The sequence below is a fragment of the Ovis aries genome, chromosome 20 (assembly GCF_016772045.2).
Source record: "Ovis aries strain OAR_USU_Benz2616 breed Rambouillet chromosome 20, ARS-UI_Ramb_v3.0, whole genome shotgun sequence".
NCBI lineage: Eukaryota > Metazoa > Chordata > Mammalia > Artiodactyla > Bovidae > Ovis > Ovis aries.
This window is the reverse complement of record NC_056073.1, coordinates 27,571,011-27,593,319: the sequence shown is the minus strand read 5'-3', so window position 1 is coordinate 27,593,319 and position 22,309 is coordinate 27,571,011. Positions and strand designations below refer to the sequence as shown.

Genomic DNA, 22,309 nt, shown 5'->3' with positions numbered 1-22,309 from the left:
TGAGTAGTCAGATGACAGAGTTCTGAGTCAGAAACGTCACCAAAGACACAGCACAGAGGAGACACTGGGGGTGGGGCAACAGAGCAAGAACAAATGCTCAGATAAAGGCAGGGAGTCAGCGGCCACCATCCAGGAAAGACCTGAAACGGGACAAGGCGGAAATGGAGGAGACAGCTGAGATGTTTAAAAATGTCAGCAACTGGCAATTAATTAAATGGGAGGGACACAGGAGAGGAATAACAACATAATTAACAAAACAGTGAAGCACTGAATATCAATAGCAAAGAAAATACTCTTTAAAAAAAAAAAAGAAAGAAAAAAATCTCATCCCAATAGTTTTACATCCTAAGAGTCAGGCTCTTCATCTGAATCTTTCTGTGGTTCTCTGTGGGAACAGGGAGAGGACTTTAGGACTATCACTTTGGGGTCATTTCCTAAGCAGCAGAATTCTTAGGATGGGAGGGAAGACGTTCTAGTTTCTCAGGGATTCACTGAGGTGAATCCTCAGGGTATGATCAATGACAACACTGTGTTGACCCCAGACTAACCTCTGAGTGTGAGAGATACAGTTTCTGAAGTCTCTCTGATAGATAAACCCATCAGCTTCTGGACCCTACTTAATCCTTCAGTCCTAATCTCCTTAACCCTACATCTGAGTTTAGTCAGCACCTCTAGAGTGAAGTCTGAGACCTCAGCAACAAGAGAAGCAGAGGCGGACTCACTGAGGCAGCCACAGAAAAGAGGGAGATGGAGAAAGGCAAAGTAACAGAATACCTGACTCCATCACCTGAGTAGTGCCTTTCATTCTCCTGTGTTTTCCAATAAGCTGATCATCTGCCGTCTTCTTTTTCTTCAAGAACCAGTCAGGGGATTTCCCTGGCGGTCCAGTGATTAAGACATCGCCTTCCAATGCAGGGGGTGTAGGTTCGATCCCTGGTTAGGGAGCCAAGATCTCACATGCCTTGCAGCCAAAAAACAAAACATAAAGCAGAAGCAATATTGTAACAAATTCAATAAAGACTTTAAAAAAAAAAAAAAAAAGAACCAATAAGAACTCAAATCTGCATTCCGGGAAACCGGAATTTGCAGGAAGCCCAGGGGTATCTTTTCAGGACCTTGGAGAGCAGAAGGCAGTTGCTCCTGAGGAAATCTCACATCTCAACATGCAAATAAGAAAAAGAATAAAGGGTAGTGGAGTCACCTATGGAGAGCATTCAGGTAAGGTACAAAGACTTGGAACATAAGATCCAAAAGGGCCCTATAAAGCACCTGAACAACACTCTTCAGCTGCTTAGCTTAAAATGAATCTACAGGGAACTGAGACTTTTTCAATTTCTTTGGAAAAAACACATACAAAAAGTAACTTTGGTTGATGACCCTAAACAAGAATCAAAATATCATAAAGGTAAAGAATCGCACCCAGGCAGGATAACACAAAGAGCTGTCAACTCAAGGTTAGTTCTTGGGTCTCCTGACACCTGCGCAGCGCTTTTTTCTTTACAGCTGTTGAGTGATTTAGGATCTAGATTCTCCTTCTGGTGCTGCCATACACCAGCTGTGTGACCTTAGGCAAATTACTCTTTCAAGCCTTGATTTCCTCCTTTGAACTAAGGCGAGGTGACGAGAAAACAAGGACTTTCTGTTCTCAAGTAGCTCTCAGTCTAGTGGAGGACAGATATAAAAACATCAATAATTCAAGAACACTGTAAAAGTACAGAAGTATTGCAGAGAAAAATGTTGAAAACTTGGAGGTGGGAGCAAGATTAGGAGGAATCCAGAAGAAACAACAAATATCTAGCTGCGAAGTAGGGCACTAGATTTAGGGAACTGCAAATAACTTAGTTCTGATGGATGGTACTTTGGCAGTGAGGAGAATTGGAGAGAACTGGAGAACTTCCACATACTGCTGTTTTGGAAGTCAAAGGAGTCAAAGCACTATATAGGTAAACATTTAGCTATGTACTACACCAAGGGCTACCCCATGAGGAAAAAATTCCTTAATTCAACATGCATTTATAGAATACCTTCTATATACTCACTGTACTAGGAGCTGACTCTCCTTCTGGTCCCCTCCCTAAAATACAGCCAGCTTGAGAACCAAGAAAACCAAATTCTACACTCTTTCCTAGGAGGTAAAACTGCCTCTTCTGTCCCTATCAAATAAGGGGGAGTGGAGGAGCGCTTGACAATCCCATGATTCCTCTACTGAAGAGTCAGATTTGAAAAGAGGCTTTGCCTACAGACGGAAGGATGCCAGAGATGACCTCTGGTATGATCCCTCGGCACCAAGTAATCGAGCAAGGTGGTATGATGACACAGAGCCAGATGATCAAAAGTGGCAAATGTGCCAGGCTCAGCTGACAATGAGAGCATACATAAGGGTGGTTAGAAAAGTCATCTTTATGTCTATTTTCAACCTCCTCTGCTTAGTACCAATTCTCTTAGCTTCCCATAACCAAGCACGTACATATGAATGAGTAACATGTACATATGAATGAGCAGCAGCCAAGGTTCTATTCTACAATCTGACTAGTCCACTGACCAACTCAGTGTCTACACTGAGGACCTCTGGAGATTGCAGTGTATGGAAACTTCTCTCTGGTGAAGTGTCTAAAGATACCAGTGAATTTTTAAAAAAGATTTATTTCTGTATTTGGCTATGCCAGGTCTTCAGTGCAGTATGGGATCTTTAGTCATGGCATGCGAACTCTCAGTCTTAGCAAATGGGATCTAGTTCCCTGACCGAGGATAGAACCAGATCCCCTGCAGTGGGAGTGCAGAGTCTTAGCCAGTGAGCCAGTGGACCACCAGGGAAGTCCAACACCTGTGAATTTTATTTCTATTATACTATACTGGGTTGAATAGTGCCCCCTCCCAATTCATGTCCACTAGGAACCTCAGAATGTAATCATTTTGGAAATAGGATCTCTGTAGGTGTAATGAAATTAAAATAAGGTCATACTGGACTAACATGGGTGTTAGTCCAAAGACTGACGTTCTTATTAGAAGAGGGAGTTTTGGACACAGACACACAAACACACACACACAAAGAACACCTTGTGACAGTAGAGAGGGAGAGACTGCCAGGGAACACAGAGGACTGCCAGCAAACCTAAGAGCTGGAAGAGAGGCATGGGGCAGGTTCTCCCTCAGAGCCTCCAGAAGCAATCAACCCGACCAACACTTTGATTTATTTCAGTTTTCCTCCAGACCTGTGAGAGAATAAATTTTGTTCTTCTAAGCCACCAGTTCATGAAACCTTGTTATAGCAATCCTAGGACACCAATATATTAACCCCCAGAATACATGTTTTCCTCCTACATGCTCTAGGATTTAGGATATTTTCCATCTTCTTGGACAGAAAAGGATAGATACCAATGCTAGTAACTGTCTTAGCACATGGAAAGGGGTGCTGGTGAGAGCACCAGAATGACTCAACAAATCAAAACAGCAATTTCACAGGTGATGTCATGGGCAAGGGAATTTATTTCTGAAGGCTCTATAGTGAGACTTTTTCATTTCTGCAGTATTTTTAAAATATCTACAAATTCTCTGATACTCCAGAGAGGGAGAGAAGGACAGCAGTTAAGAACTTCTAGAACTTAGTAACACATTAGTCATGAAAAAGAGAGAGGGAAAAACCTCAGGCTGTACATGTTGAGCTCCAGATGTCTTAGTTTCAGGAAAGAGAGACAAGCCAGAAACAAATTTTGAGAATCTTCAGCATACAGATTTGCAGATCTCAAATGAGATTCTCTGGCCAAATGCATAAGAATGAGCTGGGGAAACACATGAAAACATGGAGTGCCAGTAATACTTAAACTCTATAGTTAAAAATTTACTGTTAATAAGAGATTACGATAGGGGTCTAGATGTAAGAAATAGTCAAATATCAATTATTTCTTCTTTATCCAAGCAATGAAGCACATGGTTTGCTTATCAGAAATTGGGGGAGAAATCTCCATGCATAACACCCCCCCAAAAAACAAAGGTAAAAGAATCTGTTTTTTAAAATGAGGATCTTATTGAAGAAATAAAATGAGACCTGAATAAATGGAAGGCAAACCAAATCCCTGACTGGAAGACAATATAAAAAATGCCAACTATACCCTAATTAAATTATACATTAAACCCTTTTCTGTTTAGAATCACAATAGGTTGTTTAAATTCCTTTGAGGGGAGAGAACAGTAAAAAAAAAAAAAACTGATTTAGAGTTTATATATGGAATACATGTCCAAGAACATCTAAGAAAATTCAATGAAATAAAATCTGTGGTGTTGGTGTAAGAGATAAATAGATTAGAATACAGAATCAAAAATCCAGAAGCAGATCTCACTATGAAACAACTTCAGGTATGACAAGTGTGAAATTTAATTCAACAAAAACAGGATGATTATTTAATAATGAAGCTAGCACGAGCCATCCATCCAATCCATGTAACACATGCTGTTCAACAAACGCCACTAGCCACATGGGGCCTCTGATCAACTACAACGCACCTAGTCTGAACTGAGATTTGATGTAAGTGTAAAATACACACTGGATTTCAAAGACTTAGTTTAATAATTGTTCAAAATAAATTACATGTAAAAATAATATTTTTATATAATGGGTTAAGTTGAAGTATACTATTAAGATTCATTTCACTTGTGTTTACTTTTTTTTCATGTGGCTTGACTGAAAACTTAAAATTACATAAGTATCTTGCATTCCATTTCTATGGGACAGCATTGCTCTAGAAAAAAAAGATCTTCCTTTTACATCATATTTTTTTTTAATTTATTTAATTTCTACAACTTTTTATTCATGGAAAATTTCAAGCTACATCATATTTTTAAAAATAAAGATCTAAATGTAAAAAATAAAAAACATTGTAGGAAAATGTAGAAAAGTAAATTAGAATCTGGGGTCAGACTGGATTTCTTAATGAGGACAGTATGTCATGTGTGGTATGTATGTATACGCTGATAAGCAAAAGACAGACAATGCAACAGGAAAAACAGCCAAAGATTGGAAATGCACAGAAAACAAATCCCAGTAACAAACAAACAACAACAAAAAGATACTCAAAATTACTAAGGAAGAAAAAAATGGGACTCAAATAACCAAACATCTCTTTTCCGGCCAGAAAGAAATAAAAACATAGATAATAACCATCTCTTCTTGGGGGATGTGGGAAACAGGAAAGCTCAAACACTGCTGTCAATGTAAATGTAAATAATAATAGCCTTCTTAAAAATCAGTACAGAAATATTCATTAAAACTAGTACTACAGCTATTCCCCGTGGATACCAAAATCCACTGATGCTCAAGTCCTTTCTGAAGAACGGCAGCTCTCCATATCCACAGATGAGGAGCCCACAGATACAGAGGGCTGATGTAAATTATATCCTTCAACCCAACCTTTTTCACAGTAATAAATCCACTAGCACCTAAGGACAAATGTTCAGAGAATCTTTTAACACTGTTTATGCAGCAGCAAAATTTAAAAAAAATTTTATAAAGGAAATTAAGTAAATGCCCATCTGCTGAAAAAAGGCTGGAAAATGTACATTACCTACAGAACAAGATCTGTTATGCAATCATTAAAAGCTTTTAATGAAAAATATTAGCAAACAATTTAAAATATGAAAACATCAACACTGGCTCCACCATAAACAAAGAGGTCATCTCATAACATGCTGGTGTGGGCATAAATAGGTACAACCTTATGGCAAGGAAACTGAAAAGATGATTAGGATTTTAAATTTCCATGCGTTTTCACAAAGAAGCTCAGTTTTCAGGAGTTTGTCCTACTAGTACAGAGGTTATGACAATATAAAGATACATGTGCAAATATGTCGAATAATTATGTTGTACAACCTAAACTAATACAGTGTTTATTCGTCAAGTATTATCAGAGAAAAAATGAGGGAAACATATATTACAAGTATGTCCACTATAGCCTTTAATAAGACTTGGGGGATATTCGCTGCCAGTCCAGAGGTTAAGACTTAGCGCCTTCACTGTCAAGGCCTGGGTTTCATTTCCGGTTGGGGAACTAAGATCTGCAAGCCCTGTGGTCAAAAAATAAACACCCGGAAAGGCTCTAAATGTCTTATTTAAACAAATGGCTGAATAAATCATACGTCTACACAATGAAGAAATAATGTAGACTTAAAAAAGAACAAAGTAACTCCAGTGTTATTGAACTGGAAACAGAAAAGCCAATGTAAAGTATAAAAAGACTGTTAATGTAAAGTATAAAAACACTGTTAATTTAAATTTTTCATAACTTAAAAAAAAAACGGTGGGGGAAAATTAGATGCTTTCCCTTTTTCTGAGTAAGAATTTCAGCAGTACGGACAGCTGAACCCTTTCCCTCCTCAACCTACCATATCCTATATCCGGCCTTGACCAGTTTCCTACCTGCAGTATTAACCCCCTTTTCCTCTATATGACTCAATGGTTCCACAAGATCCTCTATATAAAAGATATATCAGATATATCCTTTCCTGATATAAAAACAATATTAAAGTGTATATTTAAAATTTTTTGAGTTATCCTTCACATTACTATTATTTATTTTTGCATATTCCTGTGCTAGAAATCCTTTGGTCTAAATCAACACCACAACTCGGTGTTATTCCACCTCTCCTGAACTATAATCCCTTTTTTAGACAAGGAATACCTTTTCTTGTTTAAAGAATGTATTTGTATCTTATTAGTATATTCATAATTCTCACGTGATCAAGTTTCACAGGTCATAACAAATACAAATTTGTGTTAAGATCTCAAATTTCCTTTATTATTTTGTGTGTTATCATATAGGCAGATGAAAATAAGAGATCATAGCATTGTGATCACCCTCTTTCTCAATTATTCTCTCTTGAAAAATACCGAGTACTTCTTTATTGTTCTATGTAAGGGGTTAGCAAACTATGGTCTGCCACCTGTGTTTGTACAGCCCACAAGCTAAGAAATGTGTTTACATTTTTAAATGATTGGGGGTAAAATAAAAAAGAGAATAAAATTTCAAAACAAGTGGAGAATTTATATGAAATTCAAACTTCAGTAATGCTCACCGTTTAGTATAATCTGATGCAATTTTCATACCACAAAGACAGTATGGCCAATAAAGCAAAAATATCTACCCCTGGCCTATGACATTGGACTATGCCCTTCTAAACTGTATAGTATAGTATAGTACACACTGTATAAACTGTATAGTAAACTTCTAAACTATAATTTTTTAGTTTTACCTATTCTTCCCGCCCTTTTCTTCCATAATGAGCATGAAAGTTAAGTAGCTCAGTCGTGTCTGACTCTTTGCTACCGGTGGATTGTAGCCTACCAGGCTCCTCCCTCCATGGGATTCTCCAGGCAAGAATACTGGAGTGGGTTGCCATTTCCTTCTCCAGGGGATCTTCCCAATCCAGGGATGGAACCTGGGTCTCCTGCATTGCAGGCAGACGCTTTAACCTCTGAGACCCCAGGGAAGCCCTATTGGGCATGAAGTCCACTTAAAAATCTATTACTCGAGGCCAACACATTCTTCATATTCCTAGGCAATGTTCTTGCTCCTGATCATTTCCTTAGTACCACATCTGTATTTACAAACAGAAAGCCAGAGTAAAGTGCTAGCCAACACCTTAAAAGTTACAATTCACAAGCCAGAACCAAACCTCACCACTCTCCCCATAAAGCAAGGCCAAAGAGGCTGACCACCTAGTTAATGGCTTTCACTATACCTTCGAATTGAGGCAGTCCGTAAAATAGAAAACGTACTGCTCCTAAAATTCCTAACAATCAAATAATGGGGTGGAGAAGAGTTAATGTAATTTTAAAGAATTTAATCTTCAACCACTGGCTAGTGAAAAAAGAAAAGTGAACAAAAAGCAAAGAACAGTGAAGAAAAAGCAGATCAACTGTCCTTCGCATGTCTGACTCTAAATCTTTATACCTCCCATATTAGATATTTTCTGCAAGTAAATAGTTCCTGGCTCCCAGGATGCTCGAGGTTGAACACTGCACAGTGTTTGTAAACAGCATCATAACTTACACAGGAACAAGGGCCATATGGCCATTTCCCCTAGAAGGGGACACCAAAATTTGCTTATTTCTTCCAGTCAGCATTCTGTATGCCAAATATTGGGGGAAGAGGGGAGGTGGGCTGCCTTTTCTCCCAGCCTTGTATGCGCTTAGAGCACTAACTCCTACCTAGCCGCATCACTCATTTACCCAGCACCCACCCTCCCCAGCTCCATCAACTCCGCACCTCCTCCCAAGTCTCATCACACCTCCATCAGCAGACTCTTCCAGCCTCATCACCTCACCCTCGTCCTCCAGTCACAGACCTGCGAAGATTCCAGCAACAGGAGAGGAAAGTAAGGAGGTAATAACGCAGGAGTCTGGAGTCTCCATACAAGCACTATCTACTCCTGCGGAGAAACTCAAGTCACAGCTCCCAAACTGGAAAAAGACGGGATTCTCTCGCATTCAGAACGCGAGTTCAAGGCGCGCTCACTGCAGTCGGGCCCCGAGCAAACAGCCGAGGATGCAAAGGTGAGCAGCGGAGTCGCAGTATCAGCTCTTTTGAGGCTCGCACTCCAGCGGAGACAGCAGATAATTTCCATAAAGCCCGCCTAGAAGGGACAAGGTAAGGAATATCCCAAGGCAGGACTGAGCTAATCCTTGAATGTTAAAAGCCTAAAACGCAACTAGTCGGAAGTGACGTGCCAGCTGAGATCAGCAGGACCGCCACATTATTGGCCGCCGACTCGGCGAGCCACCTTCTCCCGAGACTGGCCAGGAGAGAAGAGAAGTGTAGCTCAAAGTCCGCAACCCGCCCCTGCTCCGCCCTCGACAGCTCCCAGCGCCACCTGGAACCAACCGAGCCAGGCCAGAGTCCGGGCGCGGACCCTGGGCGGGACAGTACCGCTTGCCCCGGCGCCCGTAGGCGCCCTGAGGGCAATGGGCTTCAGCGCTCCACCATGCGCATGCGCGGCCCTCTTTCTCCAGCGGATTCCTCGGGTCACCTGGACGACCGCATTCCGGCCACCTGCCCCTGACTCCTCCAGCTGGTCCTCACCTCCGCCCCCCCGCCTTCTTGTTCGGCAGGCGCCGCTAGGCCCTCCCGCGGTCGCCCGCCGACACCCCAGCTTCCACTGACACGAGCCTCTCGGCGCGGCTTCCGCTTCCGGCGAGTATTGTGTGTCGCGCTGCGGGGCGGGGGCGGGGGGAGGAGGAAGGAGGGAGGCAGCGCTCCGGCGGCTCCGCGCCCCGCACTCCCGGACCCGAAGCCGGGAAGGTAGGTGCTGTCCCGCCGCCGCGCCGGGACCCTGGGGCCTGCCCCCGCCCGCCGGCTCCGCACGCCGCGTCCTAGCGCCCCGCGACTGCGTCACCGGCCCCCCGCACGTAACCACAGCTGCCTCCGCCCGTTTCAGGCCCGGGCGGACGTTTTGCCGCCCCGGCGACGTCAGCGCGTCCGGCGTTGCTTGGCTACCCCGCCGTTACCCCGTCCCGCTGCCGCTCGCCTCCCCGGGTGAAACTCTGACGCCGTCACCGCGGGTCTCGGCTGCGTCATAGCGGCGGGCATCCCATCTTCACGTCACACCTTCTCACCTGGACACGCATCCCTCCCTCCCTGCCAACAACGACGTTTCCTCTCCCCCCTCTCCAGCCCCCCTGCGCCAGATCAGGCGGGAGAAGATGGAGACGGGGGTGGGACCGAGTTGTGGACCACGCTCAGGAAAGGGGCGCAAGGTGGGACCCCCCAACAGTGGTAGAAACACAATGAGGACCTCTCTGAAGTGTGCCCTTCTACTGAGACACGAGGAATAGGGGGGAAATGACCCAAGGCCTCACTAATGCTGTAGCTCCAAGCCCTCTCCCCATACTTCCCTAACCTTTTCCCCATCTTTCTCTAACGCTACTTTTTCGCCAGTCTAGATCCATCCTGGTCCCTAACTCAGCATACAGTTCAACTCATCTCGGGTGAGGCCACCACCTAATTTCTAGATTAGGAAAAGGGAAGTGTTACTGGTCGAAGTTGGATTCCTGTAGGTAAAGAAAAATCATCTAATTGAACTTCTCTCGTGGTTGAGGGAGAAATTCAGGTCCAAATATGTTATCAGTTCCTACTCCAAATTAAACACTTTTCACGTTTGCCATCAGTATATACAGAAATAATCATTGTTAACCCAACTCACTACATGGCCACTTCTCTCTAAACACATAAATAGACTTACTAAATTTTCTTCTGTTGGGTTCCTTAGAAAGAGAGGTTAAGGGGTAGAGAAATGAAATATTTCATGGATAATAGTGGTTATGTTTTAAGGATGGAACGGAAGACCAGCCTTCTGCTTTATACATCTCTCAGGGGCATTTCCAGTTCTTTTGAGGCTTCATTAGAGTTTTTGATTGCCAGTTTACTTTTCTCTCTTAATTCCCGACCACCCAGAACCTGTTAGTTGGAAGTACAGTATATCCAAGGAATTAGTTATCAACAACTATTTCAAAAGACTCCTGTCAGCACTGAATACTTGGAATAAATTTGTCAACTCTTCAAGAAATTATTGCCCTGGGCTCAGTAATAAACTCTTTGGTATAGCTGCTGTAAATTTATCACTTTTACAGCAGCTCCAAACATCCAAATGCATACAAATAGGAAACAGTTGTTGTGTGAATCATTTCATTCCATGATGAGTGTACCCTTCCTCTAGGCCTGGTAAAGGGAAGCATAATGTCACACTTTTCTGAAAAGAAGAGGTTGTTACCCTTGCCTAACTCATTCCAATATTTACCATTTGAAAGACTGAGGGAACAGTGGCAAAGAATCAAGCTTAGGCTTCAGTGGGCTATTGTAGTAGAACTCATCTGTAGCATTAAACTTTAAAATATACTTGATTTAAGCAGTCTTAATGCTTTGACTGTTAAGGCACTTTTCACTTTCCCATACTCTTTTTTCATCTATTAGAAAAAGATGTCAAACTAAGAATACATTTTTCTGAAACTGTTACGATACTAGTGGAATGAACCTGGATCAGGATGAATACTCTGGGCTAGACTTGAAAGAAGCCTCTGCTTCTAACAAGAGAAGGCAGTGGTGAAAGACAAGACTGAGGGTTGTGTGTCAGTTTGCTCATAGGTGGGAGTCACAATTTTGGGAAATGGAAAAACCAAAGAGATTGACTGGGGGAAGGGAAGATGTAAAAATACCATGACAGTGCTAAGTCTGGAGTTAGGATTTAACCTGGGGGTAAATGTCAGGCCAGGGATGCAAAGAAATTAACCCCCCCAACTAACTTTGTTTTTTCTCTTCTCTCTTCTTAACCTCAAGTTAAATAATGGCAGAGACAAGTCTTTTAGAGGCCGGGGCCTCTGCAGCCTCCACAGCTGCAGCTCTGGAGAACCTACAGGTGGAGGCAAGTTGCTCTGTGTGCCTGGAGTATCTGAAGGAGCCTGTCATCATTGAGTGTGGGCATAACTTCTGCAAAGCTTGCATCACTCGCTGGTGGGAGGACCTAGAGAGGGACTTCCCTTGTCCTGTATGTCGAAAGACATCCCGCTACCGCAGTCTCCGGCCTAATCGACAGCTGGGCAGTATGGTGGAAATTGCTAAGCAGCTGCAGGCCGTCAAGCGGAAGATCCGAGATGAGAGCCTCTGCCCCCAGCACCATGAGGCCCTCAGCCTCTTCTGCTATGAGGACCAGGAGGCTGTGTGTTTGATATGTGCAATTTCCCACACCCACCGGGCCCACACCGTCGTGCCACTGGACGATGCCACACAGGAGTATAAGGTAGGGAACCAGATACTTGATGTCAGTGCAGGGCAAGAGGGAGGAGCCCAGAGGATGGGCAACTCCCTGGGTAGAGAATCATAAGTTCCTGAGGGCAAGACAGTCTCTGGTGCTCACTCTGTAGTCCCCTCGGAGGTACAGAGCTATGTATTGGGGTGAGGGTCGGGGGGTGCAGTGCGCATAGTCCCGTCTGATTGGTTGTCCTCACGCATGAAGAAGAGCAGTAAGAAGTACGGCCCAAATTTCTCTTGACTTTTGTAACACATTTGAGTATGTGTGGTCTTAGAATGTATCCTATTTTTCATAAATGAATGAAACCACACAGAGAATCTCAGACTTAAGAACTAAAAAATGGTCTGGTTCCTTCATTCTGTCCCCCTGCTCAGCACACCGCTTATTTACCCACTGGTATTGGGAACAGGTAACATCATTTTAGAATGATCCCAACCATTCTAAACCATCCCAACCATTTAGATGAAAACAGCTAAACCAGCCTGTTTTCATCTTTCCCAGATAATGGGTAACATGGCATCTGGTTTAACTTACTGCTGAGACACAGGGTAAATGTTTGAGTAATAGGAACTAGAGATTTTACTGTCTTAGCACTTTATCAAGTAGTTTGCCTAATTATATTAATGAAGTCTTACAAACAAGACTTTATGGTAGTTCACAGAATAATCAAGATTTTATTTTATTTGCAAGTGGTTAGAGTTGTATAGGAAAACAAATTTTAAAAAGGATATCAGGGACTTCCTTGGCAGTCCAGTTGTTAAGACTCCATGCTTCCAGTGCTGCAGGGATTCAATCCTTGGTCAGGGAACTAAGATCCTGCATGCCATGTGGCCAAAAAAAGAAGGATGTCAGGGTACATAAGGGTACATAACTGCCTGTCAGTACAGGCAGTTCCTTGTTAGAAAATGAATAGGGCTAGGGAAGAACAGAGAGTTGGTGACAGCTGGACACAGTGAGATTCAATTAAAGTTTTGCAAGCAAGGAAGGCATGGAGACAGGCTGGAGGCAGGAGGAGGGACCTGTAGGAAGTTGACACTTCATGAGCAAAGAACGGAGTTGGATTAAGAGGTGGTCAGATGAAAGAGGAGAGTGAAAAAGTTGGCCTAAAGCTCAACATTCAGAAAACGGAATGGCATCTGGTCCCATCACTTCATGACAAATAGATGGGAAAACAGTGGGAACAGTGTCAGAGTTTATTTTGGGGGGCTCCAAAAATCACTGCAGATGGTGATTGCAGCCATGAAATTAAAAGACGCCTACTCCTTGGAAGGAAAGTTATGACCAACCTAGATAGCATATTGAAAAGCAGAGACATTACCAACAAAGGTCCATCTGGCCAAGGCTATGGTTTTTCCAGTGGTCATGTATGGATGTGAGAGTTGGACTGTGAAGAAAGCTGAGTGCCAAAGAATTGATGCTTTTGAACTGTGGTGTTGGAGGAGACTCTTGAGAGTCCCTTGGACTGCAAGGAGATCCAACCAGTCCATTCTAAAGGAGATCAGTCCTGGGTGTTCATTGGAAGGACTGATGCTAAAGCTGAAACTCCAATACTTTGGCCACCTCATGCGAAGAACTGACTCATTGGAAAAGCCCCTGATGCTGGGAGGGATTGGGGGCAGGAGGAAAAGGGGACGACAGAGGATGAGATAGCTGGATGGCATCACTGACTTGATGGGCGTGAGTCTGAGTGAACTCCGGGAGTTGGTGATGGACAGGGAGGCCTGGCGAGCTGCGATTCATGGGGTCGCAAAGAGTCAGACACGACTGAATGACTGAACTGAACTGAGATGAATAGGAAGCAAGTAGTTTAAAACAATCGGGTTAGGCTCTGAACATAGGCTGTACCAGCCAACCACAAATGTTGTTCTCCTACTTCACACCTCTCAGGAAAAACTGCAGAAGTGCCTGGAGCCCCTGGAGCAGAAGCTGCAGGAGATCAGCCGCTGTAAGTCCGCTGAGGAGAAGAAGCCTGGCGAACTCAAGGTAAAGGCAGGCAGTCCCATTAGGCCTGCCCTACAGGCAATTAACTGAACATTGTCAGTCACTCAGTCGTGTCCAACTGTTTGTGACCCTGTGGACTGTAGCCCACCAGGTTCCTTCTGTCCATAGAATTCTCCAGGCAGAAATACTGGAGTGGGTTGCCACTCCCTTCTCCAGGGGATCTTCCCTACCCAGGGATCAAACCCAGGTCTCCTGCATTGCAGGCAGATTCTTTACCATCTTAGCCACCAGGGAATCCCTGAACATTAGCCATACATTATTTAACTAAACATTAATGATGCATTATTTAATCCAACATTTTTGGTTTATTAAAAAATGCTCTTTCAAAAACAATGATATTTTATTAAGCTTGATTGTCATTAAACATTGTACTTAAGAATGTTTAAGTACATTCCTAATGGATTAAGAATTGAGAAGGATATAAGGGGTGAAGGATTTGGCGAGCTGAGGGAGTTGATGGCCGCTGGTCTCCTTTTCTTTGTAGAGCAGGAAGGAGGCTCTCTGCTGGAGAATGTGGAAGGTGCACTGGGGAGGAAGGATGAAGAAGCTGCCCAAGAGCTCCCAGAACCCCCCAGTCACATTAGAACCACATTCTCTTAATTCACATAAGCTCGAGTATGCTAGGTAGTATGGCTTCCTAGAATGTTCTTTCCCTTCCCATCTTCTACCTGTAGTATCCTGTCCATCCTAAAATGAAAACCATTTACTGTGTAGCCTTTCCTGACCCTTCAGAAATTCGCTTTCTTAATTTTCATACAATTTCACATCTTTTCTATAGTATTATCATATTGGTAGACTGGTATTTTGATACCTGCCTTATTTCTTCTATTGGACAGTGAAACATGTATTAATTGTTACAGTAATAATAGGGCATTAATTCATTAGGTGTTCATGACATTCCAAAGTTAAAGTATTGTATTAGGTCTTAGGCTTGGTTCTGCCCAGTTTTAAGTTCTAAGAGATCAGGCTAGACTTGGCCCCAGTGGAACATAGAGAAGGTACAAGAAAAGGAGAAGGGAGTCCAGCAAAGCTTGTTAGGCAAGAGTGAACTTAGATACCCTATAAGATAAGTCTTATTATCCCCAGTTTACACAGAAGGAAACAGAACTTGGATCAGTGTCTAGTCCAAGATCATACAGCCAGTATGTGGCAAAACCAGAGATACTAATTCTGCAGGAATCAATAAATATTTATTAAGCTTCCAGTATAGGCCACACCCTGTCTTTGACACCGGGCCATTGATGACCAAAAACATGGTCCTTGCCCTCCTTGAGCTTACTGTCAGGTAGAGAAAATAGAAACAACAGACACAAAAGGTACAGTTGCAAATTCCCAAGAATATGACAGAGAAACTCAATGTCATTAAAGCCTTCCAGAAGAAATAAATGAGATTTAGGGATTACGAAGAACTAAGCACAGGTTTGAAATTAGTGGAAATTAGTTTGTTTGTTTGTTTGTTTTTTTAACAATGACAACATTTCAATAGGAAGCAAGTATTATTACCTTAGTCCTTTATGCATTTTAAAAAGAAACATTTGAATTTTTAAAAAGTTGAACTAATTTTGATTGCAAAGGTAAACTTAAAAAAGTTATTGTCTTGAAACACTAAAAATCTGTGAAAATGAAGCTTATTCCTAATCATTAGCTTTCCTCTTCCTATTGATCACATTCTTAAGGATAAAGGACGGAGAAGGAAATAAAAAGTTTAAAAACCTGCTAAATGCTTGAATAGAACTGTGGTGTGGGTTTTTTTTTTTAATGTAAATTATCATTTCAGTGGTCTCAGAAACTGTCACCAATCACCAACTTTCCTTCAGTGACCTTTTGAATTATCTTTCCTCCCTCTCCCTCATCCCCACCTCCAGACCCAATGCCCCTTTTATTTTTTCACATCTATAACCCATTCCTGGGGTGTAAACTGTCAGTCTCTGAAGTGACTTGAAACTGTTTAGCAGGCTCAGCCCCAAAATCTAAATTTATATTTTATAACAGTCCATTACTAAAATCTTACTGATTCTGATATTTTTCCAGTTTTTCCATCTCTGGTTTTTATCAGGTAGATGTCTTGCAGTGTACAAATGATGACAATCTCTAACTTTCGAGTATCTGTGCTTTCCTTTTCTTCACAATTTGCGTTAGCTAGAACTTAGAGTAGGAAATAGCAGAGGTATCTCTGCTATCAGTACTTGTCCTATTATTACAGCCGTATCTCTGTAATACTACTTGTCATATTATTGAGTTCTTATGTCTTGAATTTTTTTTTTCTAAAACATAAAAGTATAGCTTTTTTAGAAGTTAATTTAGTAAATAAAATAATTTTTTCAGCATTGGTTTATTTTTTTATCTCAATGATCTTCATCCCAAGTTATCAGTAAGGGTGCTAATGGGGATGGAGCCATTCTTTACAGAAGGAAATATCAATGGAGAGCAACATGAGTGTCCTTTTAAACTCTCTCCAATGGCACTTGAAGTCTGAATTCATACACATGGTGCATGAGGAAAGGTATCCTATGCCCCACTGACCCTGTGAAACATAACACCCACCCTCTGTTCTCAGAGACTAGTGGAGAGTCGCCGACAGCAGATCCTAAAGGAATTTGAAGAGCTTCACCGGCGCCTGGATGAAGAGCAGCAGGTGTTACTTTCACGGCTGGAGGAAGAGGAACAGGACATTCTACAGCGCCTCCGAGAAAATGCTGCTCACCTTGGAGACAAGCGCCGGGACCTCGCCCACTTGGCTGCTGAGGTGGAGGGCAAGTGCTTACAGTCGGGCTTCGAGATGCTTAAGGTTCGACCTTTGCCCCTGCATAGCCACTCAGGCCGAGCGCAGTCTAGCTTTGCACAGGTCATTCTGTCAGCCTGCAATGCTCACTCCTCCACTCTGCCTCTCTAAATCCAGTTCTTTCTTCCAGACATGCTCAAAGGATCTTTCTCTACAGAAAGGCTTCTCTGATTTCTCACATCCCTTTTGATCACTTCTGTGTTCTTATGTCTTGTCAACAATTATGTGCTTAATTTGTACCAAAGAAAAAACTCAATTTTTTGAGAAGAGGGCAGTCTAGTCTAAATTAGTGAAAAATCTATGCATTAAAAATTGTGTAAAATGCAGTAACCGTTACTTTTAAGTCCTGGAACTTGACTTACCTAGTGCTCAAAAAGAATAGAAATATAGTGTGATGACACTTGAAATAATGTATAGTAACATGCTGCTTTTGATATGTAAATAGTGCCTCTAAAATGTTTGAAATAGTCTGTTTTCTTAAGCAAATGAATGGTGTTAGCAAGATTCCAGGAAACATATTTCTTATCTTAGAGATCACATTACCAGCATTTGAATCAGCGAGGCTTCGTTGTATATTTATCTGCATGTTATATATTGCTTGGTATTTATTCTCATGTCCTTTCATGTATGTGTGTTCTGCCTTCCACATTAAACTGGGAAATCCTTGGCGGGGCAGAGATTTGTCTTCTTTGTCTTCTGGACCCCAAGTATTCACAAATCAGGATTGGCACGCACTTATAAATATTTATTAACCAATACTAGACAAGGGATACCAAACCACAATGGGAGAGAGTGATTCATTCCTATGCCAGCAGTCTAGAACTATCTCTACTGATTCTCAAGGAGGCAGGTGTGTGGTTGGTACTTGGGGGACAGAGCAAAGAGCAGACACAATCCTATCCCTGGCATTGAGGTCCCGGTGTTCTTGAGGAACAAAGACAAACACACAGGAAACTATTTGGAAGTGACATCAGTTACCAAGTTTCATGATGACTGAGAGCTGAAGGTGGGGGTTAGGTTGGGAAAGATGTACTCAGATCCCTCTGGAGTTAGTCCCCTTTGCACTGTGACCCTTAGTTTGTCCTGTGCCTGTTTAATAGTTCTAGAACTTTGGGGAGGAGGGGAACCTTTTGCCTATAGGGCCCTTGACTACCAGGACCAATATTGCTTTCTTTTCTCCTTCCTCTAGGATGTCAAAAGTACCCTGGAAAAGTAAGTGATTCTTGTATCTCTTCGAGTGAGTTAGGTCTTGGCTTAAAGACTAGGGCTGCAATAGGGAGCTGGGGGAGTAAGAATGGGAAAGTCATGCAGTGTTTGGGTAGAAAAAGGGAGAAGGGTTTTTGCATCCATGAAGCCAATTACAGAACAAATGATTGGGAGTACTAGTCTGTTCCCCTTTACCCTTTGAGCATCAGGACTTCCTTGGTAGGGTAGATACCAGCATAATGTAATAGAACCAGATTCTGCCTGGGCCCGTGGGTGGAATCATGTCCAAACAAGATGGAAGGAGGAATGGGTTGGGGAGTAGGGGTGGTATCTCTTTGCATGAAATATAACAGTACCTCCAGAAAGTTCTAAAACTCATTCTTAAGGATTTGTCCAGGGGACCATCTCTCTTTCCATAGATAGGCAAAAGAAAGCAGTGAGTACTTGTCTTGAGAGAGGAGAAAGTACGAGGATGAATAATTTTAGTTTCTCCCTAAAGATGACAGCATCTGAATAGTGACTAAGCTGGAGCTTCCCCTGACCCTGCCCTTTCTTCCCCTATCTCCCCATCCCTCCTAGATGTGAGAAGGTGAAGACCATGGAGGTGACTTCAGTATCCATAGAGCTGGAAAAGAACTTCAGCAATTTCCCCCGACAGTACTTTGCACTAAGGAAAATCCTTAAACAGCTAATTGGTGAGTTGTTCCCAAAAGGAAACTAGCAAAGGAAATCAACAGAGAGACGGAAGTCTTTAGGTCCTACTTTATCTGGACTTCAGTTATCCCTGTTGTCACTTTTCATGCCTGTATCCACATCCACTCCTTTACCTGGCTTCTAATCTCACTCTGAGTCGCAGAACTCAAAGTGAGGAGCCTCAGGTGTCATCTGCTCTATAAATAGGGACCCAGAGAGGTTAAATAATTTGCCAAAAACTGGTCTCCTCTTAGTCCCACATTTTTCTAAATAGGGACCCAGAGAGGTTAAATAATTTGCCGAAAACTGGTCTCCTCTTGAGAATGAAAGGGAGTCTCATTAATACTTACTCAGGAAACAGGCATAAGCCAGACTGTTACAGGAAAACAGACACATTGTCACCCTATCGCCAGACTGTAATGCTCTCTTGCTCTGTATCCTTCTTAACGTTTTTCATCGTTTCTGGCCCCTGGTCTGTGCCTTGTACTTCTCCACCCAGTGAGATGCATGATGATCTCTGAGGAACAGAGGGATGACCAGGCAGGAGCCTCAAGCACCAGCCCCTGCAGAGTCAAGAGATCATTACCTGTTTATTTTAGGGCCAGGATCAGAAGCCATTGTTCCCTTCCCTCCGCCCCTCCCCTCCCTTAGGTGACCCTGAGGATTGAGAAGGTTAACCAAACCACAGGGTTCTGGGGGCTTTCACAGGGCAGGCTCTGTAAAGGCAGGCTGGAAGAGTGAGGCGGGGGCGTTTAGCTATTCCCATCCTCATCTAGCTCCCCACTGTGGCTTCTCCCGCCAGCGGATGTGACCCTGGACCCTGAAACTGCTCATCCTAACCTAGTCCTGTCTGAAGATCGTAAGAGCGTCAAGTTCGTGGAGACAAGACTCCGGGATCTCCCTGATACACCACGGCGTTTCACCTTCTACCCTTGCGTCCTGGCTACTGAGGGTTTCACCTCAGGTCGACACTACTGGGAGGTGGAGGTGGGCGACAAGACCCACTGGGCAGTGGGTGTGTGCCGGGACTCCGTGAGCCGAAAGGGTGAACTGACCCCGCTTCCTGAGACTGGCTACTGGCGGGTGCGGCTATGGAACGGGGACAAGTATGCAGCCACCACCACGCCTTTTACCCCTTTGCACATCAAGGTGAAACCTAAGCGGGTGGGCATATTCCTAGACTATGAGGCTGGCACACTGTCTTTTTACAACGTCACAGACCGCTCTCATATCTACACCTTCACTGATACTTTTACTGAGAAACTTTGGCCCCTCTTCTATCCAGGCATCCGGGCTGGTCGGAAGAATGCTGCACCACTCACCATCAGGCCCCCGACAGACTGGGAGTGACAGGTCGGGGCATGGGAATCATCAGGGTGAGGCAGGGTCAAGAGCTACGGGCCTTCCTTCCTGTGACCTGCTGGAATGTCTTCGTGTCTGCCTGGTTCTGGTTCTGAACCATGTGGGAGAACCATGTGGTTTCCCGAATGGTTTATATGGAGGAGTAGGTAGGACTGGACTAGGTCGAGAGCACTGCAGTGTCTCCCTCCTGACAGGGTGGAGAGCTGGTTCTCAGGGGGTGGTCTCCCCTGAAGTCCATTGGGTTTGCTATTGCACAAGGACCGGTTGGGAAGGAAGGAGAGACTTTTTCAGAAGAAAGTCTGTGGAAGGGTCTGACTCACTCAAACCAGAGGAGGAAACAGAAATCCCTGTACAGCCTTTCAGGGGGTTCTTTGACCCAGAATAGACTTTTTTTTTTTTTCTTTTTTAGGAAGATCACAGGGGTCTTTGTACCTCTAATTGAAATAAAGGTGAATGACAGTTGTTCTCACGGGTCTAGAAGTTGAGGAGTTATTTTCAGGGCAGAGATTGCGCATCAAGAAGTTTAGAACGAAGGTCAGGAAAAGAGAAGGGTTTCTTTGGTTCCATTATGAGTAGGATTGGCCAGAGGTAGGAATGTGAGGAGGAGGGAGTAGGAAGAAAGAACCCAGGTCCCTGCCTCCATCTTCAGCAGGCCTGGCTTATCGTCTCCCTTCTTGTAGTTGTTTGTCTCCAAGAGCTGTTACCTTGCTCATCTGGAGGGGCAAGATGCAAGAGATCATGCAAGACATGTCTACCCTCTCACTGCTTCCCCAAGGGAACTTGGAAAGGAGAGAGTCAGGTATTAGAGGAAAGAGAAAAGCATTCCTATCCAAAGCCTGGGCCTTAAAGAATGCCTCCAAGTAGCTGCTCCCAAGTTGTCAGCCTTGTTACCTGGCTAAGGTATCCAAGCCAGACAGGGAGAAAGAAACTGGTGTCTTCCTTACCCTGGGGACAGGGTAGAAGAGGGTAGTATGTTTAGGGAGAAGCCATACAGGCAACTTCCTTTGGCCTGTGTGTATCTAGCCTGAAACTAGTGTTCATAAGAGCCGGTTTTTTGTTTGTTTGTTGCCATCGTTCACGTTTTGCCATTTCTCCTATCAGAGAATGTAAATCATTTTAATGTTAGGCCAAAATAAACAACCTATATGGTACATATGTTACAGAAAAGGTAACGCAATGCATGCCAAACCAAACTAAAATGACTGGATTATCTGCTACTGGCTAATCGGGTTCACAGAAGACTGGGACAAGAAACTGCAGTTTATTGAGGGCATTTCAGCTCCTCCTACCACCTCAACAGGACTTCGTCCAGACTCTCCTCTTACCTTTGTGCCTTGACTGTGGTTCTTTGTGGCAAGATGCTTTGGTTGGTAAAACATAATATGGAACAAAGGATCCACTGAAGTAATCCTTGTGTCCTGTGGTAATTTGACAGTAGCCTCTGTTGATGTGTTAGAAACTTAAAAATGCATGTTCCTTGGAATCTCTGGCAGTCCAGTGTCAGGACTCCACACTTTCACTGTTGGGGGCCTGGGTTTGATCCGTGGTGGGAGAACTTTAGATCCCGCAAGCCTTGTAGTTTGGCCTCAAAAAAAAAAAAAGCATATTCCTGGTGCCTGCCCTCAGTAATTGACTGAGGTCTGGAGTGGGCCTGGGCATATCTGCCTTTTAATCATACGCCTCATTTGAGTTTGGAGGCCTTTGTGAAAGTAATCTGAGAGGAAATTTCAGCCATTTCTTTCAAACTGGAGTCCTGATTGGGGCAAGGTGTGGGTGGGGGGGGGGGGTGGTTGAGAGAGGAGAGAATTCTCATGCTCTCCTGACATGACTACCCTCTCCCTGTCTCAGGGTTTATGCATATTCTGTCCCTCTACTTCTAACCTCAGGAAGGAGTGGTATTATGAAGCAGAAGCAGCAGCAGCAGGTCAAGCAGGAAAGGAGAGGCAGAGATTGAAGGGAGGGACGTGGAGTACTACAGGGGATATTTCTTCAGGGGGATGCTGTTGAAAGGTTTCTGTGCTCAGTTCCTGAGACTAGGGGTTAATGAGGATCCCCTACTGTGGCCAGCACTGCATCTGCTAAGTGGAAAAGATTGGGAGGAAGCTGTGCTTTCTAAGGGCCAGGAGCCCTCTTCCCTCCCTCCACTACCCTCATGATCCTTTCCAGCGTCACTCCCACTGGCACCAGTGCCTTTTCTAAAAAAAGGAAGACCTGCTGCTTCTGTCTGTAGGTTTTCAAGGCATCTGCCTTTGTCTTCAGGAGCATAGGGCAGAAAGTCTAGCTGGGTATAAACTGCACCTAACCATCTCCCAACCTATCTGCCTAAAAAGAAGAGTCTTCTGTCCTGACGATGTTTAGGGGTTTAAGACTCTTCTGCTCAACTAACTTCTCCAGTCTCCGCCTAATGTAATTATCGGCTTGAGAAAGACTAGGAGGAGGCCCCTGGACTCTCATTGCAGGGGCGGGGTGGAT

The 22,309-nt window shown here is 43.6% G+C and overlaps 2 protein-coding genes across 19 annotated transcripts in view; one reads left to right on the top strand and one right to left on the bottom strand.

The window, feature by feature from the left end:
* LOC101107908 (BOLA class I histocompatibility antigen, alpha chain BL3-7-like) overlaps positions 1 to 9,163 on the bottom strand; it is a 36,481-nt gene extending 27,318 nt beyond the window's left edge. For 5 of the 12 annotated variants that reach the window (XM_012100965.5, XM_060403355.1, XM_060403348.1 and 2 more), the window contains exon 1: positions 8,338 to 8,702. In XM_012100965.5, coding sequence (XP_011956355.2) covers positions 8,338 to 8,479 — 142 coding nt within the window. In that variant the 5' untranslated portion in view covers positions 8,480 to 8,702. Of the gene's footprint in view, positions 1 to 787; positions 962 to 8,258; positions 8,703 to 8,873 lie in introns of those variants that run through there. The other 7 variants (XM_060403351.1, XM_060403349.1, XM_004019276.6 and 4 more) reach the window with 5 other exon arrangements.
* Positions 8,771 to 21,245, top strand: TRIM39 (tripartite motif containing 39). 7 transcript variants are annotated; one of them, XM_042237422.2, is made up of 9 exons: positions 8,771 to 9,290; positions 9,427 to 9,745; positions 9,932 to 9,976; positions 11,322 to 11,781; positions 13,681 to 13,776; positions 16,352 to 16,582; positions 17,766 to 17,788; positions 18,362 to 18,477; positions 19,278 to 21,245. In XM_042237422.2, exons 4-9 carry the CDS (start codon positions 11,329 to 11,331, stop codon positions 19,823 to 19,825), a joined length of 1,467 nt encoding a protein of 488 aa, XP_042093356.1. In that variant the 5' UTR covers positions 8,771 to 9,290; positions 9,427 to 9,745; positions 9,932 to 9,976; positions 11,322 to 11,328; the 3' UTR covers positions 19,826 to 21,245. The 7 variants fall into 7 exon arrangements, with proteins under 7 accessions (XP_042093356.1, XP_042093354.1, XP_060259322.1 ...); XM_042237420.2 differs by lacking the exon at positions 9,932 to 9,976 and having other exon boundaries at positions 8,771 to 9,182; XM_060403339.1 differs by lacking the exon at positions 9,932 to 9,976 and having other exon boundaries at positions 9,663 to 9,745.
* Positions 21,246 to 22,309: the final 1,064 nt, after the last annotated feature.